We start from the raw sequence: 22,298 nt of genomic DNA, 5'->3' as shown, positions 1-22,298 counted from the left end.
CTGCATAGATTTATTCTCCCCTATTTATTAATAAGTTGCCATTTATATCAGTGTGGCTCATGAGTATTAATTTGTTTTAATAATCTAATATTCTGTTGCTTATATTGTTCCAGATTTGGCCACAAGGAGCTCTTTCATTTGGCTCCTGTGTACCTTTGATGTGCCCCAATAAATGTTTCAGTCTCTTTTTTTAAAAAAAATTTTTTGAGCATTTCTTTACTTTCTGGCACTATAAGATGCTCCATGCTTATGTTATATGAGCCTCAGTCCTAGAATCAGCCATTTCTCCAAGAAATCCTGGTTCCTATTGGAGAATGGTATTAGAAACCAAGATCTGGGAGCTAATTGTTCTTTTGCTGCTGGGCTGTTCTTGCTTCTAGACCTACTTAGCCAACAGAGCAAGGAAATATGTGTTTATACTAATCTATGTATATATACATATATGTAAATATTTATGTAACCATCTTCATCTAATTCAGCCAAATACAAGTTCACACATAGGTCTCCAGCTCTAATCCGTTATCACAAGGATCATTCTAGACTCCTTCCCTTGGTTTTCTGTAAATTTCTAGTCAAACATTGAGAAACCTGGCTCTTACCACTCATCTGCCACTAAACTATCTTTTAATAGTTCTGTGTGTCCTTCCCCTACTCTGTTCACTAATACTTATTTGAATGCTGAATGATCTATTCAGGCAGGCATTGCCATGGACAAAGTCACACAAACTTTTGGCCAATATGTAAGATCTAACATTGTAAAATACATGTGTGCATATGATCTACTGAGTGCTTACTGTGTATCAAGAAATGAGATGAGAGCTCTTTTAATACCTATAATTTGATCAGATATTTTTATATCCATTTTACAGTTGAGAATGCAAATGCTCAGCTTTATACATATAGTAACTAGTACAGCTGGGATATAAACTCATGTATCTATGACTCCAAAGTATGTACTTTCATTTATATATCGCCTATAGCAGGGTTTCTAAACCTTGCAATTATCGACACTTTGGACTGGGTAATTCTTTGCTATAGGAGGCTATCCTGTGTAGGATATTTAGCAACATCCCTGGCTTTCACTTCCTAGAGGCCAGGTACAATCTCTAGCTGTAACAATCAAAACTGTCTCTAGACATTGCCAAATTTCCCCTGTTGGCAAACTCTCCTGATTGAGAACTACTAACCTTTGATGATCATAATCAAAATGACACCTGAATAGTAAATTGCATCTGGACTTGGAGAACTGTAAATCAAATAGAAAGTTGTATCTGGATAGCCCTGAATGTAGTGACACCTATAATTTGGCAGACTCTTTGAGACAACCCATAAAGTTGTGCTCAGTTGTTATGAGAGATATTGGCTCCTGGGGGAATTCTTTTGAGTCAGAGTGTTTCCTGTACCACGTTTATGGGTCTCATCTCCCTGCACTTGAGCTACACTCTGCAAAGACTCACACTGAAGAAAAATGCATATTATTCTGCTAGGAAGTTGTTTTTTGCCTTCTGAGTAAATTGGTGCCAAATAAGACTAAGAGTAGTCTTGTGAGTCTAAATGTTCAGTTGTGCCTAAGACATCCCTGGTGGGCATTGCATAATTGTCCATAGTAAGCTCTAACAGATACAAACTTTTCACTGTAGTCTGGGAATCCACTTTTTGATTTATTCCTAATAATAGTTTATGGATATTATTCTAGTATATTTTAAACAATTGTCTCTTACCTTAATTTCTAGTGCTATTGTCAGTTTCACTCATAGAATTTTATTAGCATTTTAGTAAGAACTTGGGGTAAGGTTTTTCAGTCATATCTATTCTGAAACCTTAATATCCTACCTAAAGTTTTGTGTTGCTTAATTTTAAGGTAAAAATGGTTTGCTACCTGATATAGAATAAATCTAATTGTAATTCAATTATGAAGTCTTTTTAAATCAAAGGACTCTTCATCATCTGTTTTGGTATATCTATTTATCTGTGTGTGTCCTTTGGGAAACTGGTTAGGAGAAAGGGAAAGCATATTTTCTAGTTTTAAGAAAGGAAAATAGAAAGAGAATCCAGATATGTATTTTTCTTAGGCAATTTTAATAGCAGTAGTTATGTTTTAAAACTATGCTAATATATGTTTGTTACCTATGAGTTAATTTCTATCTTTTTTCAGTTGCTCAGGTATCTGAATATTGGCTTTGTGTATAAAGTTCCTGGAGCTTTCCTTCTTACCGTGAAATAACTTGGCTTAAATCACACTGCATATAGTACACAGGTGCTTAGCTCAAGCCTGAGATTTACTGCAATCTAGTAAGGTGGATTTGAACTACTGTGGGAGTTCTATTTAGGAAGATGCAGCCTCTGAGCAAGTTGATGGCTATCTCAAAACCTCAAAACCTGTCTCTACATGAACAAAGAGAGGTTCTGAGAACAGATATCTCTTGGCAGCAGGAAACTATCCCCGTCGTGGAGACACATGACTGTGAGGCATCTCGTCAAAAGTTCAGGCATTTCCAGTATTTGAAAGTGTCTGGGCCCCATGAAGCCCTGAGCCAACTCTGGGAGCTCTGTCTTCAATGGCTGAGACCAGAGATTCATACAAAGAAGCAGATTATAGAACTGCTGGTGCTGGAACAATTCCTGGCAATCCTGCCTGAAGAAGTCAGAACGTGGGTGAATTTACAACATCCAAACAACAGTAAAGATATGGTGACCCTCATAGAAGATGTGATTGAAATGCTTGAAGGTGAAGGTAAGAATATAAAAAAATTGAAGGTAAAATACTTGACCTTTCCCATGTAAAGAGAAACTATCTTTTTTTGAGGTCAGAGGGTATCAGGTGCCAGATCTTGAAGGACTTTATACTACTCTATTAGGCAGCCTTGACTTTATTCTGTAGGTAATAGAAATAGAGAATTAGATCTCACAGATTGGGTAGGGGAGTGAGACAGTTTGATTTGCCAGTTAAAAATATTATGTTGACATCAATTTAGAGCAAGAGTTGGTAAAATATGGCACACGGGCCACATATTTTTTAAAATAAAGTGTTATTGGAACATAGCTATGTCCATTTACATTTTGTCTATGATTGCTTTTGTGCTATGAGGAGAGTTGGGTACTTGTAGCAGAGACTGTATTGTCCACAAAGTCTAAAATATTTGTTATCTGCCCCTTTACAGAAAAAGTTTACTGATGTCTCACTTAAAGGAGAGAGATCTGAGGGTTCTGAAAATAGAAAAACCAGTTAGCCTATTGTGATAGATTAGGTGTTAGAGAATACTCATTGGGAAAGCAGGAGTTTGAACCTAGAGGAATTATAAACTTATAAATAGGATACCTTTTGACATAAATTCACATGTACTGGCCTGCATGAGTGGAATTTGGGAGTGGGGAGAGAAGTTGTAATACTTTAATTATGTGGCACGTTTTATTTGAGGTTCCTGTGGGAGTTCCACAATGAATAAACCAATATATAGTTAACAGTATGCCTTCAGTGTTCAGAAAGAGAAGATTTGGAAGCTTATATGTATGGACAGAGAAGTAGGAGAAATACAAATCCTTAGGGAGCATCAATATTTAAGAGCTGGTCTAGATGTGACTATCAGTTACAGGAAATATAGAGGATAGTGGAACATGTTGAACTATACCATGATAATACCATTTGTAAAATCCAAACTTGGAAACTATAAGACAGTCTAGTTTTTAAGGGAATAGGGAGGAGTATGGCAAAGTGATATGGAGATTAGTTACACATCTTTTAAGTTTTTTAAATCATGTGAATGTGTGGACCTTATAAGACATGAGGCCATGAACTGGATATTTAATGAGGAATTATTGATTGGGGAGAGTGATTGTGTTGGTATTGTGGTTATATTTAGTCTTTGTCTAAAAAATATTTTTTAATGAGCAAAAGAAGAGAAGCCTGATAAGCAGCCTAGAAAGTAATAATCTAGGAAATCAGAGAACCAGAAAAGATTGGTATCTGAGTTAAGAAAGGAGAAATTTTCAAGAAGTGAATGTTCAACAATGGTATAACAAAAAGGTCTTATTAAGATCAATATTAAAAATAATTCATTGAAATTGTTGATTAGGAGTAATTTTAAGGTTTAGTTGGAGCAGTTTTAGAGGATTTGAGGGGTGCTTCTTTGTAGTGAGTTGTATTAGTTTTCTATTGCTACTATAATAAATTACCACAAACTTGGTGGCTTAAAACAACATGAATGTATTATTCTACAAGTCTGTAGATCAGAGATCCAACACGGGTCTCCCTCAGCTAAAATCAAGGTAAAGGTGGTACCGTTTTCTTTCTGGGGCTTATGTTCCCCTTCCTATGTCTTCAAAGCTAGCAACAATGGGCCAAGTCCTTTTCACACTGCCACATCTCTGACACTTTATTCTGTTGTCATAGCTCTTGCTCACTCATGGTGCTTCTCACTATCTCACCACACTGGGAAAGGTTCCTCACTTTTCAGGATTCATGTAATTAGATTGTGATCACCTGGATAATTCAGGATGCTCTCCCTCATCTTAAGGTCCTTCACTTTAATCACATCTGCAGAGTCCTTCTTGCCATGTATCCAAGGACTAAGACGTGGATATCTTTGGGGGCTGCTATTCTGCCCATCATATGAGTTAAAAAACATAGGTTTGAGGTGGGAATATGATCATGATTATAGACTATTCTTGAGAAATCTAGTAGAAAAGACAAATGAGAGGTTGCAGGGTAATACAGAACTGAAGAAAGTCTTTTGGTTGTTTCTTTGGTTTGTCTGGTGGCTCTCTGAAAAACCTGCTCATAGGGCTTGCCCTTATTTTACCTAGCTCAAAAGTCACTCAGAACTGAGTTGGCTACCTGGGGTGTATTTGTCAAAAACATTTCATGGAAAAGGTATTAGCTACTGCTGTCTGAGATAATAAATAACAGTTGAGATGCTGAAGAATGATATGCTTTGAGGGAATAAGGGATTTTGAAAGCTCCCACGTATTTCTGAAAATCTGGAAGACTGAAGACATGTTTAGAAAGACCTGAGAAAGCCCTAACTCTTATCTCTAGCTGACCTTCAGGTGCTACACAAGCAAGAAATGAAGAATAATGTAGAGTTAAAAGTGTCTAACTGAGTGAGTGTGCCCTAATACACACAATGCATCTGCAGAGACCAAGTGATGGTTTTTGTTTTTGATATTATTTTTATGTTTCAAGGCATTTAAGAAAATCTCTGTGATATCACAAGCTGACCACTAAGCTGAGGGAACAGATTCATGCAGGTAAACACAACATGGAATATAGACTTTACAAAATTAGTCCAAAAGTTACTAAATGAGCAATAACTACAACAGTTAGAGCCTCAAAATATATGAAGCAAATACAGAAGTGAAAGAGAAATAGATCAAGAATAATTATTGGAGATTTCACCCCAATTTTATTAACAGAAATACTAGAAAAAAGATTAAAAAGGAAATAGAAGACTTGAGAAACACTATAAACTGACTTGAACTAACAAATATACAGAGTGTACTACCCAAAAAACAACAGAAGATACATTTTCAAGTATACATGGAATAGTCTCCAGGATAGACCAAATGTTAGACTAAAAAACAAGTTTCAGTACATTTAAGTAGATTAATATCTCATGAAGTATCTTTTCCAACTGTAGCAGAATTAGAAATCAATAACAAGGAAATCTGGATAATTCACAGATAAGTGGAAATTAACAGTCACATAATCAATGGGTCAAAAAGGAAAGCACAAAGGAAATGAAAAAAATATTTTGAGAAATGGAAACAAAAATACAACATACCAAAACTTATGACATACAGTGAAGGCATGGCTCAAATTATAGCTATAAATGCCTACATTAAAAAAAGAGATCTCAACCCTCTACCTGAAGGAACTAGAAAAAGAAAACCTAAAAGCAAGATGAAGAAAGAAAATAAATATTAGAGCAAAGATAAATGATGTGGAGAACACAAAAGTAATAGAACCAACAAAACTGAAAGTTAGTACTTTGAAAAGATCAACAAAATTGACAAAGGTATAGCTACACTGACCAAGAAAAAGAGGACTCAAATTACTAAAATCAGGAAAAGTGGGGATATTACTACTGACTTTGCATAAAATGAAAGGGCTCATAAGAGAATACTACGAGCAATTAAATGCCAACAAATTAGATGCACTTAGATGAAATTCACAAATTCCAAAAACACAAATGACCAAAACTGACTGAAGAAATAGAAAATCTGAACTCAACTCACCAATAACAAAAGACTGAATTAGTTATTTTTAAACTTTCAACAAAGAAAACTCAGATGATATGGCTTCACTGGTGAATTCTACTAAACTTTTGAAAAATTAATACCAGTATTCTCAAACTCTTCCAAAAAATAGGAGGAATACTTTTTAACTTATCCTGTGAGACAAGTACTAATCTGATGCCAAAGCCTGACAAAGACATCATAGCAAAAGAAAAATGGCAAACCAAATCCAACAGCATTTTAAGAGGACTATACAAAATGACTTAGTGGGATTTATACCAGGAATGCAAATATGGTTCAACAAATGAAAATATATCAGTGTTGTACATCATATTAACACAGTGAAAAGGGAAAAATTGCATGATTATCTCAATTGATGCAGAAAAAGCATCTGACAAAATCCAATGCCCTTTTATGACAAAAAATAAAAAACAGACTAGAAGTGAACTCACTCAACCTGACAAAGGGCATTTATAAAAAACCCACAGTTAACATTATACTTGATGAACTTGATGAACAAATGAAAGCTTTGTTCTTAGAATCAGGAACAAGACAAGAATGTCCACTCTTGCCACTTCTATTCAATGTCATACTGAACGTTCTAGCTAGTGCAATTAAGCAAGAAAAAAAGAAAAGGTATCATGATTGAAAAGGAAGAAGTAAAACTATCCCTACTGGCAGATGTTATACTCTTATATAGCCAAAATTCTAAATAACCCAGTAAAAAACTATTAGACCTAATAAATTCAAAGTTGCAGGATGCAAGATCAACAAAAATAGGTTATGTGCCTATAGCAGTGAATGACCCTAAAAAGAAACCAAGAAAATAATTTCATTTATAATATGTGAAAAATAAGGCCGGGCGCGGTGGCTCAAGCCTGTAATCCCAGCACTTTGGGAGGCCGAGACGGGCGGATCACGAGGTCAGGAGATCGAGACCATCCTGGCTAACACGGTGAAACCCCGTCTCTACTAAAATATACAAAAAATTAGCCGGGCGAGATGGCGGGCGCCTGTAGTCCCAGCTACTCGGGAGGCTGAGGCGAGAGAATGGCGTAAACCCGGGAGGCGGAGCTTGCAGTGAGCTGAGATCCGGCCACTGCACTCCAGCCTGGGCGACAGAGCGAGACTCCGTCTCAAAAAAAAAAAAAAAAAAAAAAGAAAAATAAAAGAGAGGTGTAGGACTTGTCTGCTGAAGACTACGAACCATTGTTGAAATTAAAGACCTAAGTAAATCCTGCGTTCACATATTGGAAAACTTAATATCATAAAGATAATACTCCCCCAAAGCAATCTACAAATTCAAATGCAATCCCTATCAAAATCCCAGCTGCTTTTTTTTTTTTTTTTTTTTTTTTTTTTTCTGGTGGAAATGGACAATTTGATCCTAAAATTCATATGGAATTGGAAAGGACCCAAGATAGTCAAATTGCCTTCATAAAGAAGACAGTTTTACAATGTATACTTCTCAATTTCAAAACTCACTAAAAAACTGCAATAATCAAAGCTATGTGGTATTGGAATAGAATTAAGAGTCCAGAAATAAACTCATACATCTATGTCCAATTAATTTTTGACAAGGGTGGCAAGGCATTAAATGAGAAAATAATAGTTTTTCAACAAATGTTGCTGGGACCACTGGATTTCCATATGCAAAAGATTGGAGTAGGGGCCTTACCTCATATCATGCATAAAAGTTAACTCAAAATGGGTCAATTGTCTAAATATAAGAGCTAAAGTCATAAAATTCTGAGAAGAAAATATAGAAATAACTCTTCATCACCTTAAGTTTGGTAATCAATGATTAGCTATGACACCAAAAATACAAGAAACAAAAGAAAAAATAGATAAATTAGACCATCAAAATTAAACACTTTTTTGCATCAAAAGACACCATCAAGGCAGTGAAAAACCTACAGAATGAGAAAAACATTTTGAAAATATATCTGATAAGGGTCTAATATCAGGAAAATATAAAGAACTCTTACAATTCAATAACAAGATAAGCAACACAGTTTTTTAAATGGACAAAGGACTTGAATGGATATTCTTCCAGAGAAGATATACAAATGGCCAAAAAGTATAGGAATAAATGTTCAGGATCACTAGTCATTAGAGAATTGCAACTCAAAACCATAATGACACCCACTAGGATGGCTATAATGAAGGAAAAAGAATAGGGTTAGCTAAGATATGGAGAAATTGTTTGGAATTGTATGTCGTTGTTGGGAATATAAAGTGGTTCAGCCACTGTGAAAAACAGTTTGGTGGTTCCTCAAAACATTAAACATAGAATTACCATATACCCCAGAGAATTCAAGACACATATTCACATTAAAAAGTGGAAACAACCCAGATATGCATCAACTGTGCTATATACCTACAATGGAGTATTATTCTGCCATAAAAAAGAATGAAGTACTGATACATGTTTAAAAAAAAATGTTTGGAACTCCAAAACATTATGCTAAGTGACAGAAGTCAGACACAAAAGGTCACATACTATATGATTCAATTTATGTGGAATGTCCACAATAGGCAAATTTGTAGAGACAGTATGAGGAAAGGGAGTGTATGGGAATGACTCCTAAATGAATATGGGGCTCTTTCTTGGTAATGAAAATGTTCTGGAATTACATAGTGGTGATCATTGCACAACATTATGAATGTATTAAAAGCCACTGGATTATATTCTTTAAAATAGCTAATATGGTGAATTTTACATTATGTGAATTTTACCTTTTCTTAAACTTAGTTCTAAGCTTAATAGAGAGTGAAGTGACTTCACTAGAGCCATGATAGAATGGGAGAAAATTAAAGAATCAATGTAGTGTAGTGGGACTCTGATAAAAGTTGGAGAATATGCAAAAAGCAAGGATGTGAAAATTGAAAGGATAGGAGGATGCAGTTATCGATTATCTAATTTTATACGCATGGTAGGATAGTTCTAACTAATAAAGACCAGAGTATAAGCAAGGAAGTAGATTGGTTGCTGATGGTTATTAGAGATAAGAAAGTCAAAGTTCTATCAGTCTGGGTTGCTGGAAGGGGTGTCTGTGCCAGTGTTGAAGTAACCTATTAAAAGACTGTCAGGATTTGGGGTGAAAAGCAACAATGTGAACCAAGTAAACACAGTTTTTATTGGCCTAGTACAATTACTTTAGTGTTGGTCATTTACAATACACTAGGCTCTCTGAGGGCAGGTATTTGTGTATCTCGCACATAGGAGATAGTAAATATGTGTTGAAAAAATGAATGTGTGATAGCTTAATATATTATAACATCAAGAACAGTATAGTTAAATGGCATAAACCAGTAAGAGATATTTTTGCATGACAGAAAATACTAGGAAGTGGAAGGGAGGTACAAGTAGATCAGAAAAATTTCCAAGATCATAGTGCTTACAGGATGGAAAAAGGTGCCTTTGATGATGCCAAGATCCATTTAGCAAGGGAGAAGGAAGAGTCTATAAAGAACTTGAGAATGTATATAGATGTTTCTTTGAATGGAATGAGGGTTTCGGAGGACACGATGGTAAAAGTTCAAGAAGGGGAGGTCAGCAGAGAAGAACTAAGGGAAGAAAAGGATATTCAGAGAGAGCAATAAATAAGAGGATAGCTGATTGGAGGGATTTGCACCTTTCCAAGATACCTCAAGAATTTCCAAGAATGTCAAGAACAAGGAACAACATTGTACTGACTGTCCTAAAGATTATGGAATTGAGCAGACTGACATTCTACAAAGTGTTATATAGACCTGAATAAAGTTAACAGATCTCAGGGCCAGGCTCACACTTGTAATCCCAACTCTTTGGGAGGCTGAGGCAGGAGGATCACTTGAAGCCAAGAGTTCAAGACCAGCCTGGGCAGCATTGAAAGATCCTGTCTCTAAAGAAAAAAAGAAAAAATATAAAACAAAAAACAAACATTATCCGAGCATGGTGGCACATGCTTGTAGTCCTTACTATTCAGGAGGCTGAGGCAGGAGGATTGGTTGAGCCCAGGAGTTTGAGATTGTGGTAAGGTGTGATTGCACCATACTGCACTGCAGCCTAGACTGAGCGAGACCCTCTTTTAAAACAAACAACAAAAAAAGTTAGACCGTAATATTTACAGCATTCACATGGTACGTTGCTGAGAAATTTGGATTTTTGTTTGCTTTTATTCAGACAGGGTCTCACTTGTCACCAGGCCTGGAGTGTGGTGGTGCGATCACCACTCACTGCAGCCTCGACCTCCTAGGCTCAGGTGATCCTCCTCCCTCAGCCTCCCAAGTAGATGAGAACACATACACACACCACCATACCTGGCTTATTTATTATTATTATTATTTGCAAAGAAAGGGTCTCCCTATGTTGCTTAGGCTGGTCTTGGATGCTAGGCTCAAGCATTCCTCCCACCATGGCCTCCCAAAGTGTTGGGATTACAGGTGTGAGCCACCAGGACTGCCCTGATAGTGTTTTAAGAAGTCCCCATGCAGTTTAAATTATTGTTGAACCCAATTATACATTTATAATGGAGAATTCATGCTGATTATTATGTAACTGCATGGTTTTAAGATTTCTGGGGGGTTTCAAAGGTCATTAAAAGTTTTAAAATGGGGATGGAGATGATACAGGTTTGCCAAATCTTTTTAAGTAAAACATTTTTTAAATCAATAACATACTAGAAGACATTTTAACATCAAAAGAAAGTCCCTTATATTGAATAAATGTAATGTTATAACAAACTTACTACATTGTTTCTACTCTTTTCATTTCACCCTGAATCAGTGAAAACTTCACAGACCAGTGTGACACTTGAGGATCACTGATGTAACTCATGAATCTTCCACAGTGGCCCCTGGATAAACTTCTCACTGAATGGCTGAATAAGAGAATTGGTTGTCCCTCAGAATTTTATGTTTTGAAAGAAGCAATAATTCAAGGTGGACAGGTTGCTTAGGTCTGTGTATAGTAAGCACAGAGCAACTTACAGGAAAACAATCCTTGAAAAGAATTCTCTCTGGAGTGTTTGAAGAAGGGATTGGTTGGATAAAATATTATAAGCTCCAAGTAGAATTATAGCCTGTGATGGCTACGCTGTAGTTAGGCTTTAGTTATGACAGAATTAGTTATTTTTTGGAATCTGCTATAAGCATAGATGAGGTCTGAAAATATTATTTTGTCCCTCTTTCTGATTCAATAGATCTCAACTCATGGAAGCATATCAGAATCACATTTAAAATATTTTTAAAATACAAGATCTAGGCCTGACCTTTGAAGATTGTGTTTGCTGGTAGGGCCTGACATTATTTTTTTCAAAATTCTATGGATAATTCCTGTGAATATCATATTAAAACAAGTATAATTATTAGAAGTTGCTCTAGGGCAAAACTTGTCTCCCTAATATTTTCCTTCCTCTTCCTCAGATACGCCCTGCAAGGACTCTGCCCCACAGATGGGGAACATTAAGGAGAAAATGAAAGCTGGCTCACGAACAGGCAAGACACAGGTGAATTAGGATTCTAGTCGTTACTGAACATATATGCTCATTTTTAATATTACCTGCTTTCAATTTTTTGATCTTTGAACTTTTGCCAAACATGGTTCCATCCAAGAACATAAGACTTTTATTTTCCCACAGGACACTGGACCTATTTTAGTTGGTGATATACTCTTAGCCATATAGTCGCTCTGTGTATCTGTTCCCTCAAGAATATAGTTTTATTTTATCTGTAGACGCTACAGATGTAGAGCCTACTCAAAAAATGTTGAGAATTAAGGCTCAAGAGTAGAATCCAGAGCAATGTCACTTACTAGGCAAGAGTAGAAGAAACCTCAAAGCATACTAAAAAGACAGGACCAAAAGATGTAGGGGAAAACCAGGGAAATATGATGTCACTAATGCCAAGGGGTAAGAATATTTAAGGGAGAAATGCTTTAAAGCGTCAAATACAGCCCAAGTAGTGTCTGTTCACTCACGGAGATACTAAAATGCACAGGAATCTAAGCCAGATGTGGTGTGTTGAGGAAAGAGGAAGTGAGGAAGCAGACAAAATTAATGCAGACAACTTATTCATAAAGACTGGCTTGAAGGAGAGGAAAGGAAGACGTTTATATATTTCAGCGAGATTGAAGGTGCCACTAAAGACAAGGTTGAGGATGCTGGAGAGAGAAGTGGAATAATTGATGGTGTGATAAACGAGGGAATTTATTCATTAGCCAATATTTATGTAGTGCATAATATGCCAGATACTGTTCTGAGGGCTGAAAATACAATTGATAAATAAAACAAAATCCCAGCCTTGTGGAGATCACATTCTGGTAGAGGTATACAGGCAAATACAAGCAAATAAGGTAATTGTAGAGAGTAATAATTATTACATAAAAATAAACAATGCAGTAGTAACTGATTAATAGGGAAGCTACTTTGGGCAGTCAGTCAATCTTGCCCATTTGATGAGTGATGTTAAACTGTGAGTCCCAAATGAAAACAGTTATCAGGCAGCATTTCTTAATTAAAGAAAATGCCCTACCTCTCCTCCTAGCAGAGGCTACATTTTAATTACAAATTTCCATCAGAACTACCACAAACTCTTCCTGTTTTGAACTCCTTTTAAGTAAATTATTTGTATGGCATAGTAATTTTTTGTTCCACAGTTATTTCAGTTGTCTTTTTTCCCCCTCAACCATAATGTACACTACTCTAGAATAAGGACTGCACTTCACTTTTCTTTTGTATCCTTAACAGAGTGTATATAGTACCAATTTGTTTGGCCCTTACTACAATTTGATTTTCATCACTTAGAACCTCAAACATTATCCTATCAATTTCTGGTGTATTCTGACTCCTACCCTATTCTTTCAAATCCATTCCTCCTCTGGTAGTGTTTTGGGGAGTGACACCTTTGATTAAAAAGGAACTTAATGTTTTAGGAACCAGTGACATTCAAAGATGTGGTTGTTGAATTCAGCAAGGAAGAGTGGGGGCAACTGGACTCTGCTGTAAAGAACCTGTACAGGAATGTGATGCTGGAAAACTTTAGGAACCTGAATTCGTTGCGTAAAGGTGGTTTCTATATGTTTACCTAATCTGTCCATTTAGTAGTCTCTTCCTACTGTTAAAAGCTATAGGACTGCTGAAGTGACTAAGTTCACTTTTGGGTCGGGGTTCAGGTTTGCTAATATCCTTTGGACACGGTAGCTGATTTTCTGACTCAATCTGGTTGAAAGTCCTTTCTGATACTGAGCCAGAGATACACAAGTCTATGGTGCTCTTCTGGCCTTACCCTTCAGCAGCTTAGATTACTGTGTCAGGATAGAGTTATCTTCTCTATAAAAATGTCTGAAGTGTCATATATGTTTGTTGTTGTTGTTCTTTTTATTTTCTCCATGAGCAGCATATCTATTTTCCAAACCAGTTGAGAGCCTTAAGTTGGAGAGTAAGAAAAAAAGATGGATAATGGAGAAAGAAATACCAAGGAAGACTGTTTTTGGTAAGAATCAGGTAGATATGAGGCCATAGTAAGAAGCTTCTGTTTCTTAAACATACAGACAATGCACAACCCAATCTTTGAATTGTTAGTTGGGAAGGAGATAGCAAAACCTAAACTTTAGTGGGGGAAAAACACATTATTGGCTTTTGTTCACAGGTTCTTTTTCTTAATGTGGTAAAATAGTCACATAAGGTTAGGGATAGGACCACAGACACTTAAAGCTATGTGACCTGAGAGAGCCTTTCTGCCAGTTTCCTCATCTGTAACATAGAGTTAATAATAGTATCTACCTCCAGGTTACTGTGAGGACTAAATGAGTTGGTGTGCCTAGTACACTTAGAACAGTGCATGGTGCGGCCGGGCACGGTGGCTCTCTCTTGTAATCCCAGCACTTTGGGAGGCCGAGGTGGGCAGATGCCGAGGTCAGAAGATCGAGACCATCCTTGCCAACATGGTGAAACCCTGTCTCTACTAAAAAATACAAAAAATTACCCAGGCGTGGTGGCAGGCGCCTGTAGTCCCAGCTACTTGGGAGGCTGAGGCAGGAGAATGGCGTGAACTCGGGCGGCGGAGCTTGCAGTGAGCCGAGATAGCGCCACTGCACTCCAGCCTGGGCGACAGAGAATGGTCATGGTAGTGCTACATCAATGAAAATTAGCCCACCTAACTTTGAATGTTATTATTTATTTTAAAGAAAATAAGTCAAGTTTATACTAGAGTGATCTCTAGTAATCTTCCATTTTTCCTTTTTTTTTTTTTTTTTTTTTTTTAAACTGTATCACTTATTTTATTTTCTGGAAACGGAGTTCTCACTGTGTTGCCCAGACTGGCCTCAAACTCCTGAGCTCAAGTGATCCTCCTGCCTCAGCTTCCACCTGGAGAACTTCTTAACTTTTGCCTTAACTCCCTATCGTCATCATTTTTGTTTATTCTTCATTCTTGTTAATACTTTGTAAGAGAAAATAAAATTATGATATTAATATAAGTTCTAGTAAGTATAGAAAAGTAAAACAAGGAATATAACTCACTCATTACTTCAGTATCCAGAGCTATGCAGTATTAACATTTTTTTAAAGCCATTTTCTTTGTTTGTGATGTTGTATCTCTCAGGTTTCTGAATATTTCTTTTCTGAAATTGTAGAACAGTTTTCAAAATTTTTCCAGAATTCATCAGGAATAAATACGTCATTTTATATCCTCTTTTCACCTAACATACCATTATGAGTGAGTGATTACCTATTTCACTAATCTTTGAAAATGTGGTTTGTAATTCCCATAAAATATTCAATTATATCATAATATATTTAACCATTCCCCCCACCCCGCCACTGTTGGACATTTAGGTTGTTGCCAATTTTTCAGGCGTGTCTGATAACTTCCATAGGATACCCTATTAGAAGAACTTGACATTAGAGTATAAATTTATTTAGTTGTCTTATATTATGCTAAATTGTCTACAGAAAGGTTATACCAATTCATGTTCTCACTAACAATAGAGTATTATTATCTCTTTATCATCATCCTAGCAAACACTGGGTATTATTTACCTGAATTCTTTATTAATTTGATAGGCAAATTATTCTTTTCTTCCTTTCTAAGGTAAATACCCTCTGTCCCTGCTCCCATTGTGCTTTGGACCTCATTTGCCCCTACCTTTTCTCATTTATATTTTCACCATTTCTGTCTCATTTTTCCATCAGCTTTTTAACCTTTTCTGGTCATTACTGATTTTTAAAAGTTTTCTTTCAACCCTACATCCTCCTCTAGCTATTACTCTCTTTCTTACCTGTTCTTTGTAGCCAAACTTCTCAAGTACTTTTTTTTTTTTTTTTTTTTTTTTTGAGACGGAGTCTCGCTCTGTCGCCCGGGCTGGAGTGCAGTTGCCGGATCTCAGCTCACTGCATGCTCCGCCTCCGGGCTTACGCCATTCTCCTGCCTCAGCCTCCCGAGTAGCTGGGACTACAGGCGCCCGCCACCTCGCCCGGCTAGTTTTTTGTATTTTTTAGTAGAGACGGAGTTTCACTGTGTTAGCCAGGATGGTCTCGATCTCCTGACCTTGTGATCCGCCCGTCTCGGCCTCCCAAAGTGCTGGGATTACAGGCTTGAGCCACAGCGCCCGGCCTCAAGTACTTTATGATTGTTTTTCTCATTAACTCACCTCCTATTCCATACCCCATTTCAATTTAGCTCTTACCCCAGACATTCACCTGAAACAGTTGTTGCTAAAGTTTTTAATGACTTCATGTAGCTAACTCCAGTACATATTTTTGAGACATTCCTTATCTCACTTGAATTCTCAGCAGCAAGTTCCACTGTTAACTATGTCTCTTTCTTAAAACATTTTTAGGTTCTTGTAATACTTCTGATGTTCCTCTTTGGTTGGCTATTCTGTCTCTGTCTTTTGCAGACTTAGCTTTCTGTAGCTATCTGATAAATTTCAGAGTTTGCCAACATTTTATCTTGTTTTGTCTTCTCTTCTTGCTCTTTTCTTCCCTAGTTTATTACATCCACAACTAAAACTTAAATTATTTCACATATATATAGGGGACTTACAGATGTGTATCCTTAGATCAGACTTTTTCTCTGGAGATTTATATATGCTATGACATTTCTTGGGGATATCTTAAAGATGCCTTAAATTCCATGCAACCAAAGTCTGATTTTTTTTCCCTTTCTACTCTTCTATTATTCCCTGAGTAAATGACACTGCCCTCTACCTAGTTATACAAGATACAGTTTATTCTTGACACAGCTTCTTCTCCTTCACTTCTCTAATATTTGTTCCTTTTTACTTCCCCACTATCTCTTGAATGTCTCCACTTTTGTCCAACTGCAGTGCTGCTATGCTAGTCCAGGTACCATCATCTCTCACCTGAACCACCACCTTGGCATACTTCTTAGCTCTATTATTCTTGTCCCAACTCCAATCTTGGAACCATACTGCAACCAAGGAGATCAGATTTTGTGATCTGCATTTTTTAAATACTATATTGATTTCAGTATTGTTGATTTCACATTTTATTCTCTGCCTACTTCTCCAATCTCATCTTGCACCACATCCTCCCCTCCCTCTTTATACTCAAGCCACACCTATCTACTTTCAGCAAATCAACATCAAATATATATTAAGCATCTACATACTGTGTCCTAAGCACTCTCACAGGTGTTGGTGTGCAGCAGAGAAAAGATGATTCTAAAGGAATGCATTCTGGTTGTCCCTGGAATGTGGCTTGCTGTCTCCCATCCCAGCTTTTGACATAGAACGCTCTTCCCCCTGTCCTTTACCTAATTGACCCTTATTCCTCAGATCCCAAATAAGTGCACATTTCCTTAAGGAAGTCTTTCTGACTTGGTTTTTTCTGTTGTACACTTGTACAGCACCTTACTCTTCCTTTTAGCAGTTATCACAATTATATTTTACATGTATCTCTGTGAATATTTGTCTCCCACATTAGGCTGTATGTTCCTTGAGGGTAGGCATAATGTTTCCTTTTACCCTACCTTTACGTCTCCAGCCTGTGGTGCATATAGGAATCAGAGAAAAAAGGATGGATGGATAGATATTAGATAAGAAAGGTACAAATTATTTTTTGGATTGTCATTTAGTAAAGGGCTGTTTATGTGGTTTATTGGTTAAAACCGTAGGGGTTTTTAATTAATGTATTAACATCTTATGTAAATTCTGTAGATCACAGTTGTGGCAAATGGAATATCTCAGTTTTGTTTTTTACTTTTATTCATGGTGTCTGCCACACGTTTTTTAAACTTATATAACTGTATTTCCCCATTGTTTTATATCTGTTCATTTTATACATATTTTTCCATCCTAAAACTAGGAAACATTTTCTGAGTATATTCTACTTTATCTATCTCCCCATCCAAACATAATAAATTAATCTGGAATTTACTTCAATAAATGTAAGTTATTTTCTCAAATAGCTAATGGATTGTGGTGGATTAAAGATGACTACAAAATCTATGTCATAGTCTCCATCATGATGTAGACTTTGCCAAGGCAGGAGGATTCCTTGAAGCCAGGAATTCAAGACCAGACTGGGCACCATGGCAAGACACCATCTCTACAAAAAATAAGCTGTGCATGGTGGTGCATACCTGTAATCATAGCTGCTTAGAGGACTGCTTGAGTTCAGGAGTTGGAGGTTGCAGTGAGCTATGATTGTATCACTGCACCCCATCCTGGGCAACAGAGCAAGACCTTGTCACTAAAAAAATAATAATAATAAAGAGTGAGGAAGTTATATGAGAAATGAGTTGTACAAACATGAGTAACAAAGATTTGATTAGCGAAATACAATTGGAAATTCTGCTATTACATAAATACTACTAGAACACTGTTTTTGGTTATCTGTTGCTTTTAACAGATTACTCAAAACATAGTGACTTAAAAGAGCAATCATTTTATTCTCAAATTTTGTGAGTTGACTGAGGAGTTCTTATGTTTCATACGATGTTAGCTAGGATTGCAGTGTTCCAGGGCTCAAATGGGATGGAATGTCCAAGATGGCACATCATATGGGTGAAAGTTAATGTTGGCTGTTCCTCGGAACTTAACTGTTCTTATGGGCCAGAGCACCTACATGTGGCCTCTCTTTGAGGCTTGGGCTTCTCACAGCAAGGAGGCTGGGTTCTGAAAGGCAACATTCTGAGAGAAATCAGAAGCTGTCACCTTAAAGGCTAGGTCCAGAAGTGGCAGAGTATCACTTCTGCCACATTCTATTGGCTTAGCAATCATTGGATCCGCCCAGATTCAAGGAGAAGCAGAATAAACTCTACTTCAGTATGGGGAGAGTGGCAAAGAATGTGCAGCCATTTTGATCTACATTAATCTGTCCTCTGGTTACAAAATACCTGTGTTCTTCCCCCTTGAAAAATATATTTACTCTCTCCTAAGACCCCCAAAGTCTTGCCTATTATGGCATCAAGGATGAAGTCTAGGATCTCATCTAAATTAGGTCCAGGTTTGGAATACATTTCTCTCTCTGAAGACTTGTGAATTAAAGGAACAAGTTATCTGCCCCCACACACCCAATGTACACTGGTGAGGCAGAGACAGGAAATTTTTTAAAAGAATAGAACCAAAGCACAGATTTGATATGGGAGATGAAGGACAATGGTTATTCAGTTTTTTTATGGACTCCAGTATAAATATTAGAAAAGCAATGACTCAAACAAAAATGAAGACATTGAAGTTTTTTTCAACATGGAAGATGACTTCAGCCTCTCATTTGTTAAGCTAGAGGACTATGATAGTCAAGTGGAGATGTCCTAGAGACTGATGAAAACAAGCAACAGTAATGTGAGTACAAAGCTGACATGATTTGGTCACCAATAAATGTTGGAGAATAAAATTATTAGGCATACTTGAAGTTACAAGAAAAAAGTCAGTGAAATTTAATTTTTAAAAAATTACTAGAATATAAAGTATACATAGTATATAGAAGCTAAGTGAGAGGAATTTTGAGAAATGAAGTGGAACATAAAACAGAAATGAGGACAGGTGAAAGGAAAAGACCCAATCTTAATTAGAACAGGTAAAGTTTTGAGTTCTAGGAAGTACAGTAGAAAACTACCAAAGCACTAATGTTGGAATCAGGAGTTATTTTGAGCCCAGAAAAAGGACTTCCTGCTATCTTACATTATAGTTCTTTTTGCCTTTGTTATATGTAGGGAGTAATTGTGGCTGTATGGAAAAGGAGGGGCACTAAGATTGCAAGTTTGCTTTTAGCTGGTTAAGGTACGGTGCCTGGGAATACAGACATATTCTTAAAATTAGGATTAAATTGGTATTTTATAGAAAGGAATATTTATTGTTGGTGAACAGCCTGGGATAAACAAGATGCTAGAAGAAGGAATATTAGAGCCTTCACACACTAGTTACGAACCAGTGATAACTTGAATTATGATATGATATGCCACCCCCATCCTTGTTCATATAACCATATTTTACTTGAGCCCTATATAGTTTTATATAGTTTTTTTATATTCCCGAATAGCTGCATTTTATTTACTAACCACCTTTTAACATTTTTGTACCATTTATTTATTTATAAAATAAATATTTTTTTCTAACTTTGCCACACATTTCCATTCTGTGTTTAAGACCCGTGATATATGCATGTACCTTATACAGTTCAGCCTCCATTTCCTAATGAAGCAGTTTCCTTTCTAGTTCATGGCATTTTTTATTTCTCTTTAGACATGCAGAGTATTTCTGGAGAAGAATCATCCCATGGAGTGATGATGACAAGGTTTACCGGAAGTGGACACCCTTCTTCAGATGTCTGGAAAGGTGAGAATTGGTTACATAGGAACCAGAAAAAATGGGACATAAATTTGCCACAAGAGGCTTTCATTCCTGAGACAACCTACACTGAGGAGGAAGATTTTGAATGTAGTGAAAATAAGGAAAGCTTTGATATTAATTCTGTTAGCTCAATTTGTGCTATACAACAGGGAATTTCTTCAAGAAAGGGGTCTCCAAAATGTGACAAGTTTAAAACTCACTTTAAATTTAATTTAGACTCAGTAGGTAAGCAACATTCAGAATATGAATATGGGAATGACTTGAGTCTAAGCACAGATATTCAGCACCAAAAAAGTCATACTACAGTGAATTCCTATGAATGTTATCAATGTGGGAAAGCCTTCTGCCGAAGTTCATCCCTTATTCGACATCAGATCATTCACACAGGAGAGAAACCCTATAAATGCAGTGAATGTGGGAGATTCTTCAACCGACGTACAAACCTTACTAAGCATCAAAAACTTCATGCTGAAGCAAAGGCCTGCACAAGCAATAAATGTGGAAAGGCCTTCAGTAAAAGTGAAGACAGTAATAATCCAACACTCCATTTTGGAAATAATTTCTATGAATGTGTTAACTGTGGAAAATCCTTCAACCGGAGCTCCTCTCTTATTCGACACCAAATGATTCATACAGGAGAGAAACCATTCAAATGTAAGGAATGTAATAAAGCCTTCAACAGGAGTTCAAACCTTGTTAAACATCAAAAACTGCATACTCGAGATAAGTCCTGAGAAAAGAAAAAAAATGAAAGATTAGTTACCTTCAGTCAGAATGCAGAACTCATTCAACATCATGAATTTATGCTGGATAAAATCTCATGAATATAATGTAAGAAAACATTTGTCAGATTATTCTTTAAATGATATCACAGAATTAAAATTGGATAGAAATATTATTGGATAGAAATCTGTTTGAAGGAATTTTCCTGGTTTTCAGATGAAGCCATAAGGCTTTGGAGTTAAACATGGTATCACCATACAAGTGTTTGTGTATCATTATTTTGATATCCATTACCCTTACCTCTCCCTAGTTCATAAATAGGTCTATAGCATACTAATATCCACCTGATTTATTGATGTAGTAAACATTAGGCAAAACCAAACAATACTCTTGGAGTCGATATTTAACAAAACTCAGCCCTTATAAGAAGGTCACAAGAAATCAGGAGCTCATGAGAATATAAGAGAACACTTCTAAGGACAGAAATCTCTGAATTAATGGCTAAGACAACAGTAACAGCCATTTACTCCATTCCTGACAATACCTTTGCTGTCTTGCTACTGAATAGAGACTAGAGTTGGGATAGGGTTATCAGTTGCAATGGGAGAAGTATGTATTGCTGTTAATCTATATGTATTGTTAAAATCTGCGTTTGTTTAAAGTACAGCAGGTCCTTGAAAAATGTTTTTGTTTTGTTATAATGTTATAATTGTTATGATGTTGATGAGAAAAATATCGATTCCCAGCCAGGGACACTGTGTGGAGTTCGCACACTCGCCCCATGTCTCCAGGTGCTCCAGTTTCAAACCCAAAAGATGTATACATTAAGTTAATTGACATATCTAAGTTATCTCAGTCTGAGTTTGTAAGGAAGTGTGCCCTGCAGTGGAGTGGCTACTAATCAGGGTTGGTTCTCACCATTGCCCTGAGCTGCTAGGATGCTCTCTGTCCACCCATGGCCCTGTACTGGAATAACGGTAAATAATTATCTTACCTGTTTTTATTAATCCTTCTTAAATGTGTATATAGCTCAGATTTATTTTAATGTCTAATATTGGAAGTGTTTGGGGTCTTTAGAAGTTTGATGATGTTGTGATGAGACATTTGCCATAGGAACTTAACTCTTGTTTTTATCCATTAGTCTACAGTAAAGTCGGTTTTGTTGTACATCATTTCACTTAAAGTTGCAGTTTCTAAGAACCTATTGATGATGTTCAGTGCAGACTTACTGTACCTTTGGGAACCTAGGCTGCAGAGACATCCATAGCCTTAGGTATATCATTTATACCAGACATTATGAGGTTATGAAAGTCTCCTAATACTCTGTACACCAGAACACTGCCTTCTGTAAACTACCTCAGGATCCCATCTGGTTCTTGAGCCAAGAAAGTATGACTTAATCTGCCCCAAAAAATTCACACTGGAGACATTCCCAATTAATGATGATGGTAGCTTTTTGTGAAAGTTCATACTTTATTCAAAGGCAGAAAAGGTATACTGGAGTGAACTCCTATGATTAGTTAAATAATGTCAAAATCTA

At 36.6% G+C, this 22,298-nt stretch overlaps 1 protein-coding gene across 3 annotated transcripts in view; it reads left to right on the top strand.

Moving 5' to 3' along the window:
- The window catches only part of ZNF215 (zinc finger protein 215), a 27,097-nt gene extending 4,799 nt beyond the window's left edge, over positions 1-22,298 (top strand). Inside the window, exons 3-7 of one of the 3 annotated variants that reach the window (XM_033205159.1) lie at positions 2,156-2,734; positions 11,644-11,726; positions 13,151-13,283; positions 13,615-13,710; positions 19,928-22,298. In XM_033205159.1, the coding sequence (XP_033061050.1) occupies positions 2,335-2,734; positions 11,644-11,726; positions 13,151-13,283; positions 13,615-13,710; positions 19,928-20,769 (1,554 nt within the window). In that variant the 5' untranslated portion in view covers positions 2,156-2,334 and the 3' untranslated portion in view covers positions 20,770-22,298. The remainder of the gene's footprint in view (positions 1-2,155; positions 2,735-11,643; positions 11,727-13,150; positions 13,284-13,614; positions 13,711-19,927) is intronic. The other 2 variants (XM_033205161.1, XM_033205162.1) reach the window with 2 other exon arrangements.

The sequence above is a fragment of the Trachypithecus francoisi genome, unplaced genomic scaffold (assembly GCF_009764315.1).
Source record: "Trachypithecus francoisi isolate TF-2019V2 unplaced genomic scaffold, Tfra_2.0 Lachesis_group8, whole genome shotgun sequence".
Lineage (NCBI taxonomy): Eukaryota > Metazoa > Chordata > Mammalia > Primates > Cercopithecidae > Trachypithecus > Trachypithecus francoisi.
The sequence above is the reverse complement of the archived record's forward strand: the minus strand, read 5'-3'. Positions and strand labels throughout refer to the sequence as shown.